Source organism: Ictalurus furcatus, chromosome 11 (assembly GCF_023375685.1).
Source record: "Ictalurus furcatus strain D&B chromosome 11, Billie_1.0, whole genome shotgun sequence".
Lineage (NCBI taxonomy): Eukaryota > Metazoa > Chordata > Actinopteri > Siluriformes > Ictaluridae > Ictalurus > Ictalurus furcatus.
In genome coordinates, this window is record NC_071265.1 from 24,036,071 (window position 1) to 24,055,087 (window position 19,017).

At 40.2% G+C, this 19,017-nt stretch overlaps 1 protein-coding gene across 1 annotated transcript; it reads left to right on the top strand.

Moving 5' to 3' along the window:
- The first annotated feature begins 39 nt into the window (after positions 1-39).
- usp4 (ubiquitin specific peptidase 4 (proto-oncogene)) lies at positions 40-19,017 on the top strand. Its single transcript, XM_053635713.1, has 22 exons — positions 40-760; positions 2,015-2,142; positions 3,846-3,976; positions 5,270-5,396; positions 5,951-6,096; positions 7,358-7,419; positions 7,517-7,669; positions 7,864-7,981; positions 8,628-8,801; positions 8,989-9,147; positions 9,437-9,661; positions 9,922-10,005; positions 10,149-10,243; positions 10,657-10,839; positions 11,048-11,271; positions 11,453-11,674; positions 11,757-11,827; positions 11,913-12,028; positions 12,184-12,333; positions 14,631-14,734; positions 15,152-15,240; positions 17,243-19,017. Exons 1-22 carry the CDS (start codon positions 612-614, stop codon positions 17,363-17,365), a joined length of 3,033 nt encoding a protein of 1,010 aa, XP_053491688.1. The 5' UTR covers positions 40-611; the 3' UTR covers positions 17,366-19,017.

Consider the following 19,017-nt stretch of genomic DNA (forward strand, 5'->3'; position numbering starts at 1 on the left):
CAAATGAGTCAGTACCCCCTTGTATAAATGCACTAAAAGGTTTTCAAGTAACGACATCCACACTATATCTGGTACCCTATATGTCAACTTGAGTCATTTGGGACGTAGCCGCTGTGCTCGCTGATCTACAGCGTACTGACCCACCGTCTCTATACCAGTGACTATAATAAACAGGGTTATGGCAGCGGCTCGAAAGCTTCATTTATTTTCTTCCTTCGGCATTGTTTAAGTTCAAACAAAGTCACCAAGACTATTCAGTAATAGTTTGTATGCGTTTTAAACGTATGCCAAGTCTATTTTGATAAACATGCGGTGAATACATCTTGTACAAAAGAGTTTTTTAAGCAAACCCCCGCTAGCATTAGCTAACTGCTCGACGGCTATATACGACTGATTTATTCTAATCGTTGGTTAATTCTTATGAAAAATATTTAGTGTTTTGGAGAATGGTTTATGAAGTGACGCAGTTCTACTATTTAACGCATGTGACTGCAAATCACAGGAGGCGGACGGGCGTGCGTGCGCGCGCGTGTGTTTAGTTTAGTTAGCTTAGCCACACAAGCGCGTTTCCTCCAGCTGCACGCGACCTCAGCGGCTTCACTCAGTGCGCCATGGCGGAGGGAGGTGGACCCGAGCCGGGTAACGCCGCGGAGCCCGTCGCGGAACCCGTGCCTGCTCAAACCCCGCTTCCTTCAATCGATAGTCAAAAGCAGACCATCGGAGCTCTTCTGAAAACTACACTCCGAAAAGGAGACGAATGGTAAGAGACTTGACACATCGCCGGTTCCGTTGGCTCAGAATTAGCTAGCTTGCGGTCGCGTGTAGTAGCTGTGACTGTCTGAGCTTGTGCTAGCTCACTGGAGCTGAACCCCTCTCAGTCAACTCAGGTCAGGGAAATGATTAGCGCTGAGCTCGCTAAGCTAGGCTATGTTGCTAGTTGAACAGTAGCAAACGAGCTAACACTGTCGACACACACACGGGGTTAATGAGTTACCGTGACAGTATTTTAGTTGTTTTGTTTGCCAGCACGTTATGTAGTTAAAACGAGTCGCGTAGCTGCGCGGATATTAGCTGGCTGCTTCACCAAGTTGTCGGCTAACATGTTATTAGCATGTCATTAGCCAATACGGGTTTAAATTCAGTCGCTAAAACACCGCTTTAGTTCGAGCAAGTTTACAATAATAATAATATTATTAATAATGATGATGATGGTAATAATAGGGCGCTGCTGAGCGAGGGACTCGTCATTTTCTGATAATAACAAGGAAAGCTCTGTAGACGGCTCACTAGCACGTTAGCTTAGCTACTGCTGCTTTAACCAGGTTAGCTATGATAGTTAGCTATACTATTGTTAGTTTTGAACGATGGTTTAATGATACACTTTTTGATAAACAGGATGTATTTTGAAGTGTATTTGTTGCCAGCTACTCAGCTGTTAGTCAACATGTTATTCGTTTTAGTACCCAAAGCTAGCTCTAGTTAGCTATGCTACTGCTTTGTCATGGGCACTGGATAACACCCAGAGACTGTGACAGCAAAAGATCAGCATCAGACATTTCAGTAAGTAAAGCGTGAGGTGTTTGTGCACTAGTATGAGATTATAATCCTAAAGGATAGCTGATGGATTTCGCTGTGCAGTGGTCAGGGGCGAGCTTCACAATGGGCTGCTCAGTGTAGTCTAGTGAGGGAACTTGTCTTGAGTGATGATATTGATATTATTATTATTATTATTATTATTATTATTATTATTAAAATTAAAGATTGTCACTGAGGTTCTAGCTTTCCTCAGTAAAGTTTACTTGAGTACAGGTCAGACAGTTCACCTGCCTTGAGTACTGGGTTGAAGGGAATCCTCGCTAACAAGCTTATACAGTGGCAACAGGCATGTCTTTAACAAGCAGATTAAGACTTCAGTGCTGACAGCCCTCTGTAGTGCTTTTTTTATCATGCTTTTTAATTGTGCTTTTTGATTTTGTGATTGACAATCTTTACCCATTGTGTCGGTTTTCTGTAGGTTTTTGATTGACAGTCGATGGTTCAAACAGTGGAAAAAATATGTGGGCTTTGATAGCTGGGATTTGTACAACGTCGGAGAACAAAATTTGTATCCTGGACCCGTCGACAACTCTGGCCTTTTTTCCGGTAAGACTTTCATCCGTTTAAAAAAAAAAAAAAAGAAGAGATTTTTCCACTAGAAAGGGTGGGAAGAGTTTTGCAAAAATTAATTTGCCTGCGAGTCTACCTGTGCACCTATGTACGTATCCACACTACACTAAATAGATAGAGATGTCCGATGAGTTTATTCAAGGAATAGGCTCTAACGCACAGTCATGTCCCAGCACTGTGATAAACTGTTGTACAGGGCGAGTGATCACCGTTGGTTTAAAAAACCAAAACAAAACCCTCCAGTACAGTTTCTAGCTACAGCCGAGCTAAGTGAGTCTGTTGCTGAAGTGCTCTTCTGTTGTGATTGGATGTGAAGTGTTGTCCAGGAACGTCAGTAGTTGTTTAGTTTCTTCCTTTCCATGACCACATCGTAACTGTCCAGGGAGCATCCCAGGACAGAGCCAGCCACCTTAATCAGTTTACTGAGCTTCCTTGCTTCTCCTGCTCTAATGTGGTCACCCCAGCATATTTCTGCAAAGAAGACAGCACCTGCTGGTAGAACAGACCAGTAGAAGCTCTCCAACATCTTGCTACAAGCATTAAAAGACCTGAGCTTCCTCAGAAAGTAGAGTCTGCCCATCCCCTTCCTGTACACGGCCTCTGTATTGACTTTCCAGTTCAGCCCGTTGTCCAGTTATATGCCAAGATATTTGTAGGTGTCGACCAGCTCAACATCCGGTCCCACATTGTTTACATGGCCAAAGGTTTGTGGACATCTGACAATCACAGCCATACGCAGTTCTTCCCTAAAAGGTAGAGGCACACAATTGTATAGGATGTCTTCGTATGCTGTAGCATTAAGATTTGCCTTCATTGGAACTTAGAGGTCCAAACATGTTTCATCATGACAGTGCCTCTGTGCACAAAGCAAGGTCCACGAAGACATGGTTTGCCAAGTTTGGTGTGGAAGAACTCGAGCGGCCCGCACAGAGTTTTGACCTCAACCCCAGGTCCAAAATCTAGTTGAAAAACCTTACCAGAAAAATGGAGGTTATTATAACAGGAAAAGGGGACATAATCTGGAGTGGGACACTTATGGGTATCATGGTCAGGTGTCCACAAACTTTTGGGCATATAGTGTATTTATCTACTGCTACAGAAACGGATGATGATGACGCATGGGTCATGGGAAAATACATGCAATAGACTAACTGTTCACACGACTATATCACTGTCGCTGCTGTGCTCAGAATCTTCCATCACCAAGATAATACAGCTCAGCGGTGGTTCTGTCGTGGTCCGTTTCCATCACAACTTGTACAAATTCTTCTCTAACCTGCTTTTAGTTTGATAGTATTCTTTGAGCCCGAGCCTGACCTGTTCACGTTAACATGGAGATATATTATTGATAGTCCACAAAGCACGTCTGGGTATGTCACTGCGGGTAAAGGCATCTTCCCAAAGCTGTAAATGCTAGTTAGCATCTTGCTGTTGATTTCTACAGAAATGCTAGCATACAGTTATGAACGTAGCGATAGTGTGGTGTGAAAAGAAAGCAAGGATGACTCGTTGTATAATTAATGATTAGCATACTGTGCTTATTGTTGTTAAAGGTGACCAAATGCATGTACTGTTTTATTATTGTTATTATTATTATTGACTGAGTGATGTAGGTTTCTTGTCACTAATAAAAATAGCTAAGACTTTAAATTTATATATCGCCAATGTTTGTCTCGCAGACCAGGAAACCCAAGCGCTGAAGGAACATCTCATAGATGAGTTAGATTATGTCCTAGTGCCTACAGAAGCATGGCGAAACCTCGTCAGCTGGTACGGATGTCTAGAAGGACAGCGGCCCATCGTCAGGAAGGTAACACGGTTCCTGTTTCTCTCTGTGAAGGTGCCATTTTTTGTGGGGTGGCTGTATTTGCTTATTATTTGTCTATTTGTTTGTTAGCAATTCTGGTGCTGTTTTGTAGTTTGTGCAGTAGTGATAAACAATTTAATCATCCCAAGCTGATGGCCTAAACAAAGAAGACAGAAAAACTAACATTTCCACCCATTCAGGAGCATAATTGAGGGTGTCATAATGTTATCAGCTGTGCCGTCAGGAACTGGTACGGAGTAAGCAGACCATGCTGTGTAATTAATCATGATTTCTGTTGTTTCTATTGAGATCATGTGATTTTTGCATGTAATACGGCGTGCGCACAAAGAGGACACGGAATTCAGCACAGCGCACCCATAAAGTCTTCAGACCGTTAGATGAAGTTAGATCTGGCTGCGTTCACGCCATGTCGGGGTTACCGTAATTACTAGACGACAACCCGGGAGATGTTCACGTCCTCGGACTCGGAATTATGTGACATTCAATTATCCATCTCTGTGCTAGCGTCGTTAAACCGTATCGTATGTCTTTTCGTTTAATCTTCCATTATTAAGACATTAATAACGGTCAATTATACAAACTATTACACAAATGTTACGAGAACTACTTAATGACATTTTACTGTTGAATCCGCCGCCGTTTTGAGTGTTTTTCCGCATGACGTTGCATCGGTCAGGTTGTACAAGTCGGTGCTCTCAGAAAATTCCTCGTTTACAAGTTGGAATTATAAGCTCGACGTGAACGCTTTTTACAAGGCGGAATCTCGTAATTACGGGAATTCCCACATGGTGTGAAGGCAGCTTTTCATTCTAATGCTCTTTGTTGGGCTTTTAGCCATTGTTCAAGTTTTTACTATGTATAAAAAAAATTAAATAAATAAAGTACTAAAATCTACCCTGTGAATAAAAGAAACCGAAATCTCGTGTGTGTATATGTAGTATTTGTATGCTTGCACTGTAACGCACATGCATGTGAAGGGGAATCGGAGTTCAGCTCAACACTAGTGCAGGATCGGGAAATAATATTGCATTATTCATTTTCTAATTATCTTCACCATAAACATTATTTATAAACTGTTAGATTTGAGACTTTTCACAAGCATATTTTTTTTTCTTTTTCTTTTTTTGAAAACCAAAAGTGCTGTTTTTGGCCAAAGTTTTTCAGTGGCCGATGATTTTAACATTTCTAGACTTTATGCATATTTGAATCCATCAATGCTAGATCCGAGTTTGTGTTTTTTTTTTTTCCCCCCCCCCCCCCTCCCGTCTTCCCTAGGTGGTCGAGCATGGCATGTTTGTGAAGCATTGTAAAGTGGAAGTCTATCTGCTGGAGCTGAACCTGTGCGAGAATGACAACATGGACAACGTGGTCACTCGCCATTTCAGTAAAGCTGACACTATTGGTATGAGAGCATCAACTATAACATCATGACTTCATAAAGATTTCAAACAAACAGTGTTGATTTTATTTTAAATGTAATGGATTTGTGTATTTTAAAGACCTTTTAAAATAGGTCTTAAGAAAACTGTCCATCTTAAATAAGTATTAAATTGTCTTAAATGAAAATTTACATTTTCTATTGATTTTAAGGGTTTTAGGCAATTCTTATGTTTTCCCTCAGTGATCATCATACACACACAAACACACACACACACACACCCCTACCTGGTAATATTATAAGGTCAACGACTAGATTGATTAGATAACTTCCATCTGTAACTGAGAGATACGGGGAAAGTTCAACCAGAATTAGCTGAGGAACAGCAAATACTCCTATACTCCATGAGGACTTTATATTATTCTGTATCTGTGCATTTTTGCCCTACAAATTCAATATATTGCCCAAATGTGAGAAACGCTAGAAATATTGACTTTTTTCCCTGAGCTATAATGAGGATACTTGTAGACACCATGAAGATTGTGTAATTTTCCTAATGGTTTGTCATCCTGCTTTAGATACCATTGAGAAAGAGATGAGGACTCTCTTTAATATCCCATCAGAAAAGGAGACTCGGTTGTGGAACAAGTACATGAGTAACACTTACGAGCAGTTAAACAAGCCTGACAGCACCGTTCAGGATGCCGGGCTTTTTCAGGGCCAGGTAGGACATTGCCCAAGGTGTAACACTCCCTTTTATACATCTTAAAGTATAAGCAGGCTCTGTGTTCAGCCAGGTAGTATTAATCTGGGTGGGTTTTTTGCCATAGCTAACTTGAGTGGAAAAGATTTTCTAAACAGCAAAAAGACATGCAATCTGAATTTTTCCACATGTGGCTCAAAGTTAGATTTTGGGACATGCGTCTCAGTTGGATTTCATACGCGTTTCTCTGCACCAGATATTTAACAAGAACAACACGGAGGAAAACCATTGGAAAGGCAGGACAGGGGAGGATCATAGACTGTAAACATACAATCACTGGGTAGAACCTCACATGACTGTACTGCCGAATTATAGATCTAATTTCAGTTTTTGAACATTTTGTATTTGTTTTCAAGGACATGAAAAATATATATACTACCGGGCAAAAGTTTGGAGACACTTGACTGAAATGTTTCTCAGGATCTTAAAGATCTTTTGATCTGAAGGTGTATGATTAAAATATTTGAAATCGGTGTTGCAGACAAATATAATTGTGCCAACATATTCATTTCTTTCATTAGAAAACTCACATTTTATTTTACAAAAAATTTTTGTAAATGCATGACCTTGGAGCGAAATATTCCGAAAAGCAGCCAATACGTGTCCAGCATAGGTGAGAACTCCTTTAATGCTGTTTAAATAGCATCTCAGAGGGATTCCTCAAGAAATCGTTTGAGAAATTTCCAAGAGTACATTTCTGAAAATTCTAGGCAGAAAGGGTCTCTATTTTGAAGATGCTAAAATATTAAATTATTGATTTGTTTTGGATTTCTTTTTATCACAACATAATTCCCATAGTTCCATTTGTGTTACTCCAGAGTTTTGATGACTTTATTATTATTCTAAAATGTGGAGGAAAAAAATAATACAAATAAAGAATGAGTGTCTCTTAACTTTTGACCGGTAGTGTATATATTTACTGTTTAAGATCCCATGGTCTATCTTTAATACCGTCAACTTCCTAAAGTTCACCTGCCCCACATTACTTGGACGTTTGCCAACACTGCAATTATGACAGCTAATTAGGAATATGCAAGTAAATATGACTACAGTCCGAATGCAGAAGTCAATTTTGGTTACTTGTAATTTTCAATGAGAACTAAATCAGATTTGTGTTTCTGTCTGAACATGACCAAACTGTCACAGTAATTTAGCATATCAACTATCAACAGTGTGTCTGCTTCAGTTTTTCTGTTCCTAACGTTGATCTGTTCGCCCTCAGGTACTTGTGATTGAGAGTAAGAATGAGGATGGCACGTGGCCCAGACAAGCCTCCCATCCCAAGTGAGTATGTTCAGATTTACCTTTACACCATTCTACATTTCTGTCAGTATCAGTTGCTGTCTAGCGTTTTGTTAATCACTAATTTGTTTACTTCCAGATCCAGTACAGCCACCTCTAGGACTTTCACAACGTCACCGAAGCTATCCTCCAATTCCTCTGCCACCATTTCTTCCACAGTGACCAATGGAGACAGCAGCAGCAGCAGCAACTCAAGCTACATGCTGAACAACAGCACCTCGGGTGGAATCAGGTCTGTTCCTCCCTCACGTCTTTATTTTATCATCTAAATTCAGTCAGTATGTTTACATTGAACTTGTTTGTGACTTAACTTTTGTGTTCTATCATAGATCATCATAGTTTTTTTTTTTAATCCTATTCATTTATTTTGCCGTTACATTTTTAATATTTATACAAAGAGAAAACACAGCTGTTCCTCTTCTGCAGGTTGGGAGGGTACAGCTCATACAGCTCATCCTACAGTTACAGAGAGCCTGCTTCTCAGCCTGGCCTGTGTGGCCTCAGCAATCTGGGCAACACCTGCTTCATGAACTCTGCACTCCAGGTACATACACGCACTACTCACCCAATTGCATGTGTTTAGATGGTCTTCACACAGCCATTTCTTAAAGATCCTGATCTTTATGACCTGTGCATTTGCGATCACACAAACCTACACTATCGGTTTGGAGACATTCATCTGAAATGTTTCTCATGATCTTAAAAACCTTTTGATTTGAAGGTGTATGATTAAATGTTTGAAATGTTGTAGACAAATATAATTGTGCCAGCATATTAATTTCTTTCATTAGAAAACTAACATTATTTACAAAAAATATATATATTTTTAGTGGATGACTTGGAGCAAAATATTCTGAAAAGCAGCCAATAAGTGTCTAGCATAGGTGGGAACTGCTTTAATACTGTTTAAAAAGCATCTCAGGGGGATTCCTCAAGAAATGCCAAGAATACATTTCTGGAAATTCTAGGGTGTCTACGTTGAACATGATAAAATATATTAAATTATTTTGATTTATTTTGGATTTATCACAACATAATTCCCATAATTACAAAGTTTTGATGACTTTATTATTATTATTCTAAAATAATGGGAAAAAATAATACAAATAAAGATTGAGTGTGTCTAAACTTTTGACTGGTAGTGTATGTTTGCACTAAAGTGCTGTGCATTCCTCATTTATCTCTTCCAGTGTCTGAGCAATTCGCCCCCACTGACTGAATATTTTCTGGAGGACAAATACGAAGCCGAGATCAACCGAGAGAATCCTTTAGGAATGCGCGGGGAGATCGCTGAGGCCTTTGCAGACTTGATCAAACAGATGTGGCTCAGCCGGAGCAGCTATGTGGCTCCACGTACTTTTAAAGTAAATCACAATGCCGTTATAATTTTAGTTCTCAGTCTATCAGGGAGTTTGATTTACATTAAAACATCCTGCCTGGACTAGAAGGCTCCAAGTTATAACATTTGGCATAGTATGGAGAGTTGAAATGTTCTTAACCAGTGCTATGTTGAAAGTGCTCATTGGGAAGTACGGTGTCTCTTCTGCACAGACGCAGGTTGGCCGTTTTGCCCCTCAGTTCTCAGGGTACCAGCAGCAGGACTCTCAGGAGCTTCTGGCCTTCTTGCTTGATGGCTTACATGAAGACCTGAACCGTGTCAAGAAGAAGCCTTACTTGGCCTTGAGAGATGCAGAGGGCAGGCCAGATGAGGTATTTCACAAGCAGCTGTAAAAATGTTTTTCAATATGGCTCGTGGCTCTGGCATACACCGAACCTCACTAGTGAATGTTTTCCTTGCCTTTTGACATGATGTAACAGAGTGTTTTGTTAGTTTACATATGGTGTGTGTGTGAGAGAGATGGGAACATTATGTATTTTCAAGTTTGTTTTGAAGTAATGGGACAATTTAAGCAACTGGTCTAGTTAAGCACAGCAATGATGTGATAGTCACTTTGTATAGAGGGGAAATTCAAATCTTGTCATGTTTCTGCTTTGACAGATTGTGGCTAAAGAGGCGTGGACAAACCACCGGCTACGTAACGATTCCATCATTGTGGATATCTTCCATGGCCTGTTCAAGTCCACGCTGGTCTGCCCAGAGTGCTCCAAAGTGTCAGTCACTTTTGACCCTTTCTGCTACCTCACCCTGCCACTGCCCATGAAGAAAGATCGCACCATGGAAGTGTTCCTGGTCCGCAACGAACCTCAGTCCAGACCCATGCAAGTATGAGTCGATAGCATTTTTCTAGTCACAGCCTGGTTCTGTCTTTAAACTTACGTCATATCATGTAACGCATCTCATGCTGCTGAGACAGTTTGTATTTGAATAGCGTTGAATAAAATAGCCTTGAACTTGGACCTTCAGTTTTATTTTTGCAGCATTTGGTCAAGTGATGCGCTTTAAGTAATGGTCTTAACAAGTGGCTAGGTAGGATCAAATGAATAACATCACGATCTTCCCTCTTTATTCTCCATCTCTCCTAGTTTCGTTTGGTGGTCCCTAAACTAGGTACAGTAGCAGACCTGTGCAGCTCGTTAGCCAAGCTATCTGGAGTTCCTGCAGAGAATGTGAGACTTGAAAAGCATATTCTTTTTCTTTTATACTTCATCTGCTCATTTTTATCTTCACTTGCTGTTCATGTGCTGTTTGTATGTAATTCGTGTCTTTGTACCATTTTGTTTTTTGTTTTTTTGTTTTGTTTTTTATCTAGATGATTGTGGCAGATGTTTACAATCACAGATTTCATAAAATTTACAGAAAGGATGAAGGTCTCAACCACATCATGGAAAAAGATGACATCTTTATGTGAGTCATATAATTGAATTGATTTCGTTTATCAACAGTGTGAACTTTGTAATGTTTGCGTTGCACTCCCACTTTAATCTCCTCAAACCACCACCAGTGTGTAGCGTCCACCTGGCTGATGCAACGGCAACCATAGTGCGTCAGAACACCCACCACACACCAGCTAATGGTGGAGAGGAGAGTAGAGTGATGTAGCCAATTAAGGGATGGAGATTATTAGGGCGCCATGGTAGATAAGGACCAATGGGGGAATTTTGCAGGTTTTAATGACCACAGAGAGTCAGAACCACAGATTAACATCTCATCTGTCTATCGATCGATCGTTATTTAATTACTGAAACCAACTCGTGTGCTTTGCCTATTTTATCAGCTTGAGAATTTGACAACTGTCCTACTGTATGTATGTGTTTTAGCTACGAGGTTTCTGAGGAGGATAGTGAGCGGATGAATCTGCCAGTATACTTCAGGGAGAGAGATGTGAAGCACAGCGGAGGCTCCTCGTGCACCATGCTGTTTGGACAACCACTCCTCATCACGGTTCCTCGCCACAACCTCTCACCAGACACACTGTATGAGCGTGTACTGGAGAGGATTGGGTGGGTGTGAGCTGCATTCATCCCATACGTTTATCGTTACCTTTTTGTTATTACAAATTAAGAAGCTCCTAGCCTCTTGAATGTAATTAATGACACTGTACAGATTTAATATGCGTATGGTAAAGGGGTCTGTTGGGTGTAATAGTTCTCAATTTGTTGATCAAAAACCACCAATACTAAAGATCATACTTTTCCTTGGATTCTTTAGGCGTTATGTGAAGCACTCACAGGGTACCATAATGGAGAGCAGAGTGTTCGCTACAGCCACATCCTCTAGTAGCCATTCAGACCGAGGAGATTTAGCGTCTAGCCACAATGCAGGGTTAAGTAGCTGTAGCAGTCCAATGTCCAATGGGGCATCCAGCAGTGCTTGTTCTACCACTGGCAGCAACCACTCTGACACATGCAATGGGCCCAATGGAGTGTGTGATGGTAAGTTTTGATTGGATGGCTGATAAGCTATGTCTGTATTTTGGAGATATATTAGGCTCGTTCGTTGATTTTTTATGAAGTCATTGCTTCATTGATTGATTCTCTATGAAAGAATAAATGTTTCCAGTTATTTATTGAGAGTGTTTTAGCTTAGTCTTATTTCTTTTTGGGATATTTCCAGGTGAAGAGGAAGCAATGGACCACCAACTGAGCCCGGATCCAGAAAGCAGCCAGTCAGAGACTGTAGAAGGGGCGGACGAGACCTCAGAGCCTGAGAACGGACCCGTTCCTACTACTGGAAAGACTTGTTCTTCTCGACCTAAACTTTTCTCCTTTAGCATGGTGAACTCCTATGGCACGGCTAATATCAGTCCCTTAGCTGGCAACATCCTCAAACTCACACGTAACGAATTGTCGTTTTCTTTCATATCACATTTGTTTTTAGAGATCTGAATATTTCAATAACCAATAATGATTTTTTACAGCACATTCCACAATAGCCATTGACTGGGACTCAGAAACCAAAAGACAGTGCTACAACGACCAGGAGGCAGAGGTCGGCATAGTTTGTGTTGTTTTAGGGTGAAGTCTGTATGTTGTACTCATCAGAATGACGTCAGCTCTGCTGTCTCACTTTCAAGGCTTACGAGAAACATGAGAGCATGATGCAAGCGCAGAAAAAGAAGGCCACGGTGGCTCTGAGGGAATGCATCGAGCTCTTCACTACCATGGAGACTCTTGGAGAGCATGATCCATGGTAGATGCTCTCACCTTTTAAAATGAACAGCACCACACTGCTAGATTGTTGAACGTGGTTCACTTTATTATAATGATTGTTAGGAAAAAAGTCTTTCTGGTGAAATTCTTTTGTGTGAGCTGTAGAGCACCCATTTGCGCTGTCTCAATGAGCAGGTACTGCCCCACCTGTAAGAAGCACCAGCAGGCTACGAAGAAGTTTGATCTGTGGTCACTACCCCGCATTCTGGTGGTTCATCTGAAACGCTTCTCCTACAACCGCTGCTGGAGAGACAAACTGGATACTGTCGTCGATTTCCCCATCAGGTCAGATGCTACAAGCTACAGGAAAATTTGACCTTGAATTACATAAAGGCTCTTTTTTTTCCATTTTATTTTTTATTACAATGCGCATCTTAGCATGTTTTTCCTAGTATGTGTTCATGCTCATAAGATTTATAGATTATTTTTTAAAGTATCGAGTCGCTCAAATGAGAACATTTTCCTCCACCAGATGGCAGCAAGCTGTTAAGACAGACCCCACGGGCATAATCTTGCGTATAGTTCTGTCTAATCTGTTGTTTGTGATCGTACTGAAGGCTTTCATGCTTAACGATTATGATGAGATTGGAGAACATAGCAGTTCAGGTTAAACCTCTGCAGGTACAGTGAAGATTGCCGTTTTGATGAGCCCAAGTGGCTGCGTTATGAGTACGAAGGATAGATGTAATTTGTCCGTTGCTGTAATGTTACTATTCAGTCCCTCCAGGATTTTGCGATCGCACAAATGAACGCAAAATCAAGGAAGCGCCATAATATTCGGAGGCGCTCGCGATTTTTCGAAATTAACGCACATTTTCCACAGGTTTGTCACGTCATGTGATGTCATCGCAATGCTAAAAGTTCTCATTTACCAACAAGCATCACTGCGAAAGACAATTTCACGCAATTGCAATTTCGCCAATTCATGTAGATTTCCATAAAAAAAGATGGAAAAAAAGGCTTGATTTTGCTACGTGATGATCACCAAAAAAACTCCCCGAAGTCCTGTTCAGACTGACTATTCTAGCCTTTCTCTCTGATAAGGTGCTGGCGCTAATTCCAGTTTCTGATCACAAATTTGTCTTTGCACGGAAAAAAAAAAAGTTAAATTTAAATCTTGCCACGTGATAATCTGTGAAAACCCGTTTTACCGCTTTAGTCAAATGCTTTTGACGTCGAAGACTGATTTTGCTGTGGTAGTCAAAATTGCATATTGTAAACAAATTCTTTGTCTGTGTGTTAAGATCACAGGTCTGGAATGTGTGTGTCAAGCTGATTTGTTGCCGTTGTGATGATAGACAACCGATAAAGTTCCGACAGTGTTAGAAAATTTCGATTAACATCTGAGTGTGATTGCTGTTATGATGCTTGTTTAAATCCCACTTATTGGAGGTCACACGAAACTCCTCAAGATTGCTCTTCTCTGCCATTCGAAGCATCATTTGTCTAGGCGTAACTCTGCTACCTGCATGCCAGTAGCTTGTTTCTGTTTGTGACCCCATTTTCTGCATGATCGTGCTGATGTAAGCAGAATAGGCAGTATAATCTGACATGGAAAAACATGTTCTTAGACAGTATGCTGTAGAATTTGGCCTAGGTTTTATGGGGATAGTCTTTTACGGAGTCTTACATAATCTTAAGACTCCTGAAATCATACAAACCAGATTTTGTATATTATTTTTATGCCATGCGTTGCGAATACATAATAGATGGATTCTTAAAATAAACAGCAACAGCTCTGGCACCTTGCCACTGGGTAAAGCATCATTATGTGCTGCAGGTTCACTTAAATATCCCATGTGTAGATCATGGTAAAGTATTTGCGTACCTTAATACGATCAATTTACCACACAGAACAATACTGTGAAGAGTGTTGTGTAATTTCTATTTGCTCAGGTTTAGAGTCTCTCAACGTGAAGAGAACAGGAAGCAGTTCATTTATTACTTCTGTCTCACTTTTACTTCAGAGCAAGCGCTACCTTTTTTTATTTTAAAACAGAAAAAGCAATCCGAGTTGAGTATATTCTTAATTTTAGAATCCGTTCAAAATATAATCGGATAACGTTATTATATAACTCTATAATTTGACTGTCGGTGCAGTCCCAATCTCCACAGTGCAAGTGCTAACCTTCTTAGGAGATGGGTACATGCAGGATTTCTTCGAAAATGGCCGCTCGAGTCTTGGTGCAGCTGCCTGCATACTGTGTCTGTATCATGTGTAAACATTCTAGTTCAGCTGAGGTCTTTTGCTGTTCTTGTTTAACATGTTCAGTGGTTCGTATGATGAAATTCTGTCTACTTCTCGTTTCTCTTCACCGTTCAGTTGATATGTTGTTGCTCAATGTTGTATAACAAGGAACACAGACTGTGGTATCCTGTTATCAGATATTTTAAACAAATTTGAATGGTTTCCAGTGCCCTTGACAAATAGCAGATGGGGGTCAGTCGAGTGTTTATACAGTTCTTTGGTTCCGTGTTTGAATTGGCCCAAGCAGTTCAATTAAAGCTTGCTATTTAATACAAATGTTTCATGAAGCTTTTGCTGCGATGCTAATGCAATGCTGCCTTGTGTCGTCCCACAGGGATCTGAACATGTCTGAATTTGTCTGCGACCCTAAAGCCGAGCCATACATATACGACCTTGTTGCCGTCTCTAACCACTATGGAGGAATGGGTGGAGGCCACTGTGAGTTTTCTGTTAGCATTCTTTACTCTTGTCGACATTCTTACTTCCTCTGCAGGAAGGTCACAGTCGTCACTGTTCCCCCCCCCTCAAAAGAAGTTAATATTTATTCATCTTACTCACTGTGACCCAGATTTTTTTTTTTTTGGCTGAGTAGTTTCATTAGTGTTTTGACATGCTGTTGGTGAATGATGACACATTTATTTGTTCTCTAATCACCTGTTCCCTCTTCCCTACTTCCCTGTCAAGTATCTCTTTTGTTTGCTTTTTGAATAGAATATTTGAATTGACACCTTATTGTTAGGAATCTGTCCATAGACGGTAGATAGCAATAAATACATTTCTTGTATTTGCCCTGATGAAGGGGAAGACTTCAGTCTCTTGTACAGTTTCAGTAAGTTTCTTAATTTCCTGTTACAGATACCGCATATGCTAAGAATAAGGCTGATAGAAAATGGTATTACTTTGATGACAGCAGTGTGTCCTCTGCCTCTGAGGATCAGATAGTGGTAAGATTCTCAAGTTTTCTTTCTTTTGTCTGAATACATTTGTGCATCTGTCTATAATCCTAATGATTGCTTTTTAATCATGGGAATAACACTGACTAAAATTTTTTATTTTTTTTTGTCTGTATCAAGTTTGTCTAATAGAAAAGTTATAACTGTGGAAACACAGCTGGTATAAAGCAGAACTGGTATTAAAACCTCACTTTATATTTGCTTATAACAAAGTGCCATTGGTCAGATGGGTTAGAAGGTGTGCAGTTATTTTTCAGTAAATGCACAACTAAAGTAGTTCCAGTCAGGTCTTGACCGCATTACAGTTCTATATCAGTTCGCCAAGTTAACTGAAATGAGGGAAAAGTTCGGTTATATATTTATTTATTTATTGTATTTTCTGCAGTAATAAAAAACAAGTAGGCTTATCGATATTTATTTGTTGTATTTTTATATTATTAGCATGAAATGGGAAAAAAACACCCTCCCCCCCACTCATATAACTGCATATCAGTGGCTCAAGCCTCCGTTACTAGTTCTAAAATGATGTTTTTGAATTCGGTTTGAGACGGGATGCATAATAAATTAGTTCCACACACCAGAGCATTTTAACAACGAACAATGCCTCTTAACAATCTCTTGAGGTTGTGGTAACTGTGGAATAATTGACTCCGGTCCGTAAATAATTCAATGGCCCGTCAAGTATTCCTTACTTATGACGCATGGTTGGGACAGTATTCCCAATGGCAAGGTTTGTTTAAACAAATGTGCTTGTTCTAATGTTATCGTTTCTATAGCAACAACTTACACTGGCACTTGTATTGTGGACAGTTCAAATAAACAGCTGGTAAAAAAATGTGCGTAATCATTTATACGGTAAAGTTTTATGCGAGATGTTTATTTAGCATGTTTGAGTTAGTGTTCGCACTTGAACATTCAGAGATGTAATTTTGTTTTCTGACCTAGGAATGTCTTCAGTACAGAGGTTCTCGATGGAACAATATAGCTGCTAAGTGAAACCAAGAACTAACTTGTTTCACAGACTTTCCAGATGTAGTAATTCTTTAACAAACACAAAATTATTAGCATTGTTCTATTCCTCACTTACACTTTAAGGCCAAAAGTTTGTGTGCACCTGACCATCACACTCGTATGTGATTCTTCCGCCAACTGTTGCCACAATGTTGGAGGTGCGTAATTGTATAAGGTGTATTTGTATACTATAGAATTACAATTTCCCTTCACTGAAACTAAGGGGTGCAAACCTGTTCCAGCATGACAATGCCCCTGTGCACAAAGCGAGCTCCATGAAGACATGGTTTGCCCAAGTTGGAGTGGAAGAACTCGAACGGCCTGCACAGAACACCTATCTCAACCCCACTGAACACCTTTGGGATGTGAAATGGGTTACTGACTGGACTCCAAGCCTCCGTAGCCAGCATCACTGCCCAACTTTACTAATACTCTTGTGGCTGCATGAGCACAAACCCCCACAGCCACACTCCAAAATCTAGTGGAAAGCCTTCCCTGAAGAGTGGTGTTTATTATAATAGCAAAAGGGGACAAAATCTGATATGGAATTTTCAAAAAGAACATATGCGTGTGATGGTCAGGTGTCCACATACTTTTGGCCATACGGTGTCTGCCACAATATGATTATTACATTACGTTAAAGCATTTGGCACACGCCCTTATCCAGAGCGACTTACAATTATCTCATTCATACAGTTGAGGGTTAAGGGCCTTGCTCAACGGCCCAACAGTGGCAGCTTGGCAGTGCTGTGATTTGAACTCATGACCTTCCAATCAGAAGTCCAATGTCTTAACCGCTGAGCTATCACTATTATATATTCTGTAAATAAATGAATGATACAGGAATATGACTGTGATGCAAACAGGAATGAAACCTGCTAGAAACTGGCTTGTGCAATGTCTGTAGATATAATTGGAAGCTTATCTCTTCACATCCGGTGTTTGTATTAGTTTAGTCATGTGATCGTCTGCTCTTTTTCAGACTAAGGCAGCCTACGTGCTTTTCTACCAGCGGCGAGATGGAGAGGGTGCATCCAGAGCCACTCCCTCTGCATCGCTCGGAGGAGCTTCAGACTCTCCGGATGACCACATGGACACCAACTGACTCTCATTAGGCACGGGCACTGAAATAAAAGCTTAATAAAAGAACAAGCGATCATTGATTCACATCCCAGGTTTTTCAGTGCTTTGACACGGGAAGTCCAGCATTGTGTGCTTTTAGCTTCCTCCACTTATTTTCCATGAGCCAAGAAGGAGAAATAAAAATAAAAAAAAACACAATAAGAAGGAAAATAAATAAATGAGAATTTTAGTTTTAATTGTGACCTGACTTTTTCCCTGCACTGCTCTTTTAGTTTAAACTAGAAACAAAATAAAAATTCAGTCTCGCTTCATGTCAGATGTTTTAAAAATGTTTCATCAACTGATTTGCAATGAAAGTAAATTATTTTGTCACCCAGTAGAATACAGAAAGAAGCCAAATGTTTTGTGCTACATCAACCAAAGTCGTACGGGTCGGTGATGTTTAAGATTGCCAGGACAGGGGAAATGTATGCAAAATTAGGATGTTTAATTCTTTCCCCTCTATAGTCTCCCATTACACTGAAATTGTTTAGTTAAATGTGCCTCTTGTGAGGAATAGTGTCTTCTCCGAAAAATCCTTTTGTCCATTAAACCTTTAAAAGGAGGCTTTTCTTAACTGACTCTCCACCTGAGATTTCAGTTGAGTCTTTAACACGTACTTCACTCTGAAGCTTGATGCCTGGAGTGCATCGCATAGGCCAAACTAAAGCTAAAGTTGTGAAGAAGATGATTACACTGCTGATCTTTTTATTATTGTGCTGCTCTCTGAAATGTTAGCACTAGCTGCCTTTTTGCCCCAAGAACTGTTAAAAGGGGGCTCGTGTGAGTGGATTTAGTTTTACGTTTAGTGGTACACTTACATATCCAGCTTGTTTAAAAGGCACTGAGGTTTATGTTATTAATACATGCCATTGTTTGGTTGAGACCACGTTTGCAATATTCGATGCTTCTGATTGAACTCTTCCACTTTGGTGAAATTTTACGTCATTATTTTTATTTGCTTTTTGTTCTGGGACTTTCTGCTCGCCTCCCAGGCCAGATCGAGAGGCGCGTCGAGCCACTGCTCGAGAGTGGTGCTAAATTTGAGACTTGAAAAGGCTGCAGCTGTTGGCAGGAAACTTTAGGTCGACGCTATGTAGAGGCTTTACACGTTCACTAAATGCGATATTACTCTGTCCTACCTGCCACCCTGTACATTTTCAATTTGCTCTCATCAGTTGCAGGATTATTTGCATTTTATACATTCTGGGAGAATGTTAAGAATGTACCATCAGTATGCATCACTGATCTTATGCTTTTTTTGTGGAATAGCAGCATGCACTTGTCTTGAAAAATTGTTGGTCAGTCCCCATGTGTTTCTCTCTTGTCAGTCTGACATGCTGAGATAAGTACATGCTTGATTTCCTGCTACAATATTGTACAACATGGAGCCTAAAATAATGACATACTGGCCAATGCATTTTTTTTCTTCTTTTTTAAAATGCCACATTGTCAGAATAACATCCATTTAAAAAGATACATTTTCAGAGATGTTGCCTAGATGTAAATAGTCATGTACTATCTGCAAAATAGGAGATCTTCTTTGTGTTCTGATATTTATCATGGCAATATGTGCAAGGGTTTTGAAAACAATGAAATCAAAAAGACAATAAAGAATTGAAGCCTAACTGGGGA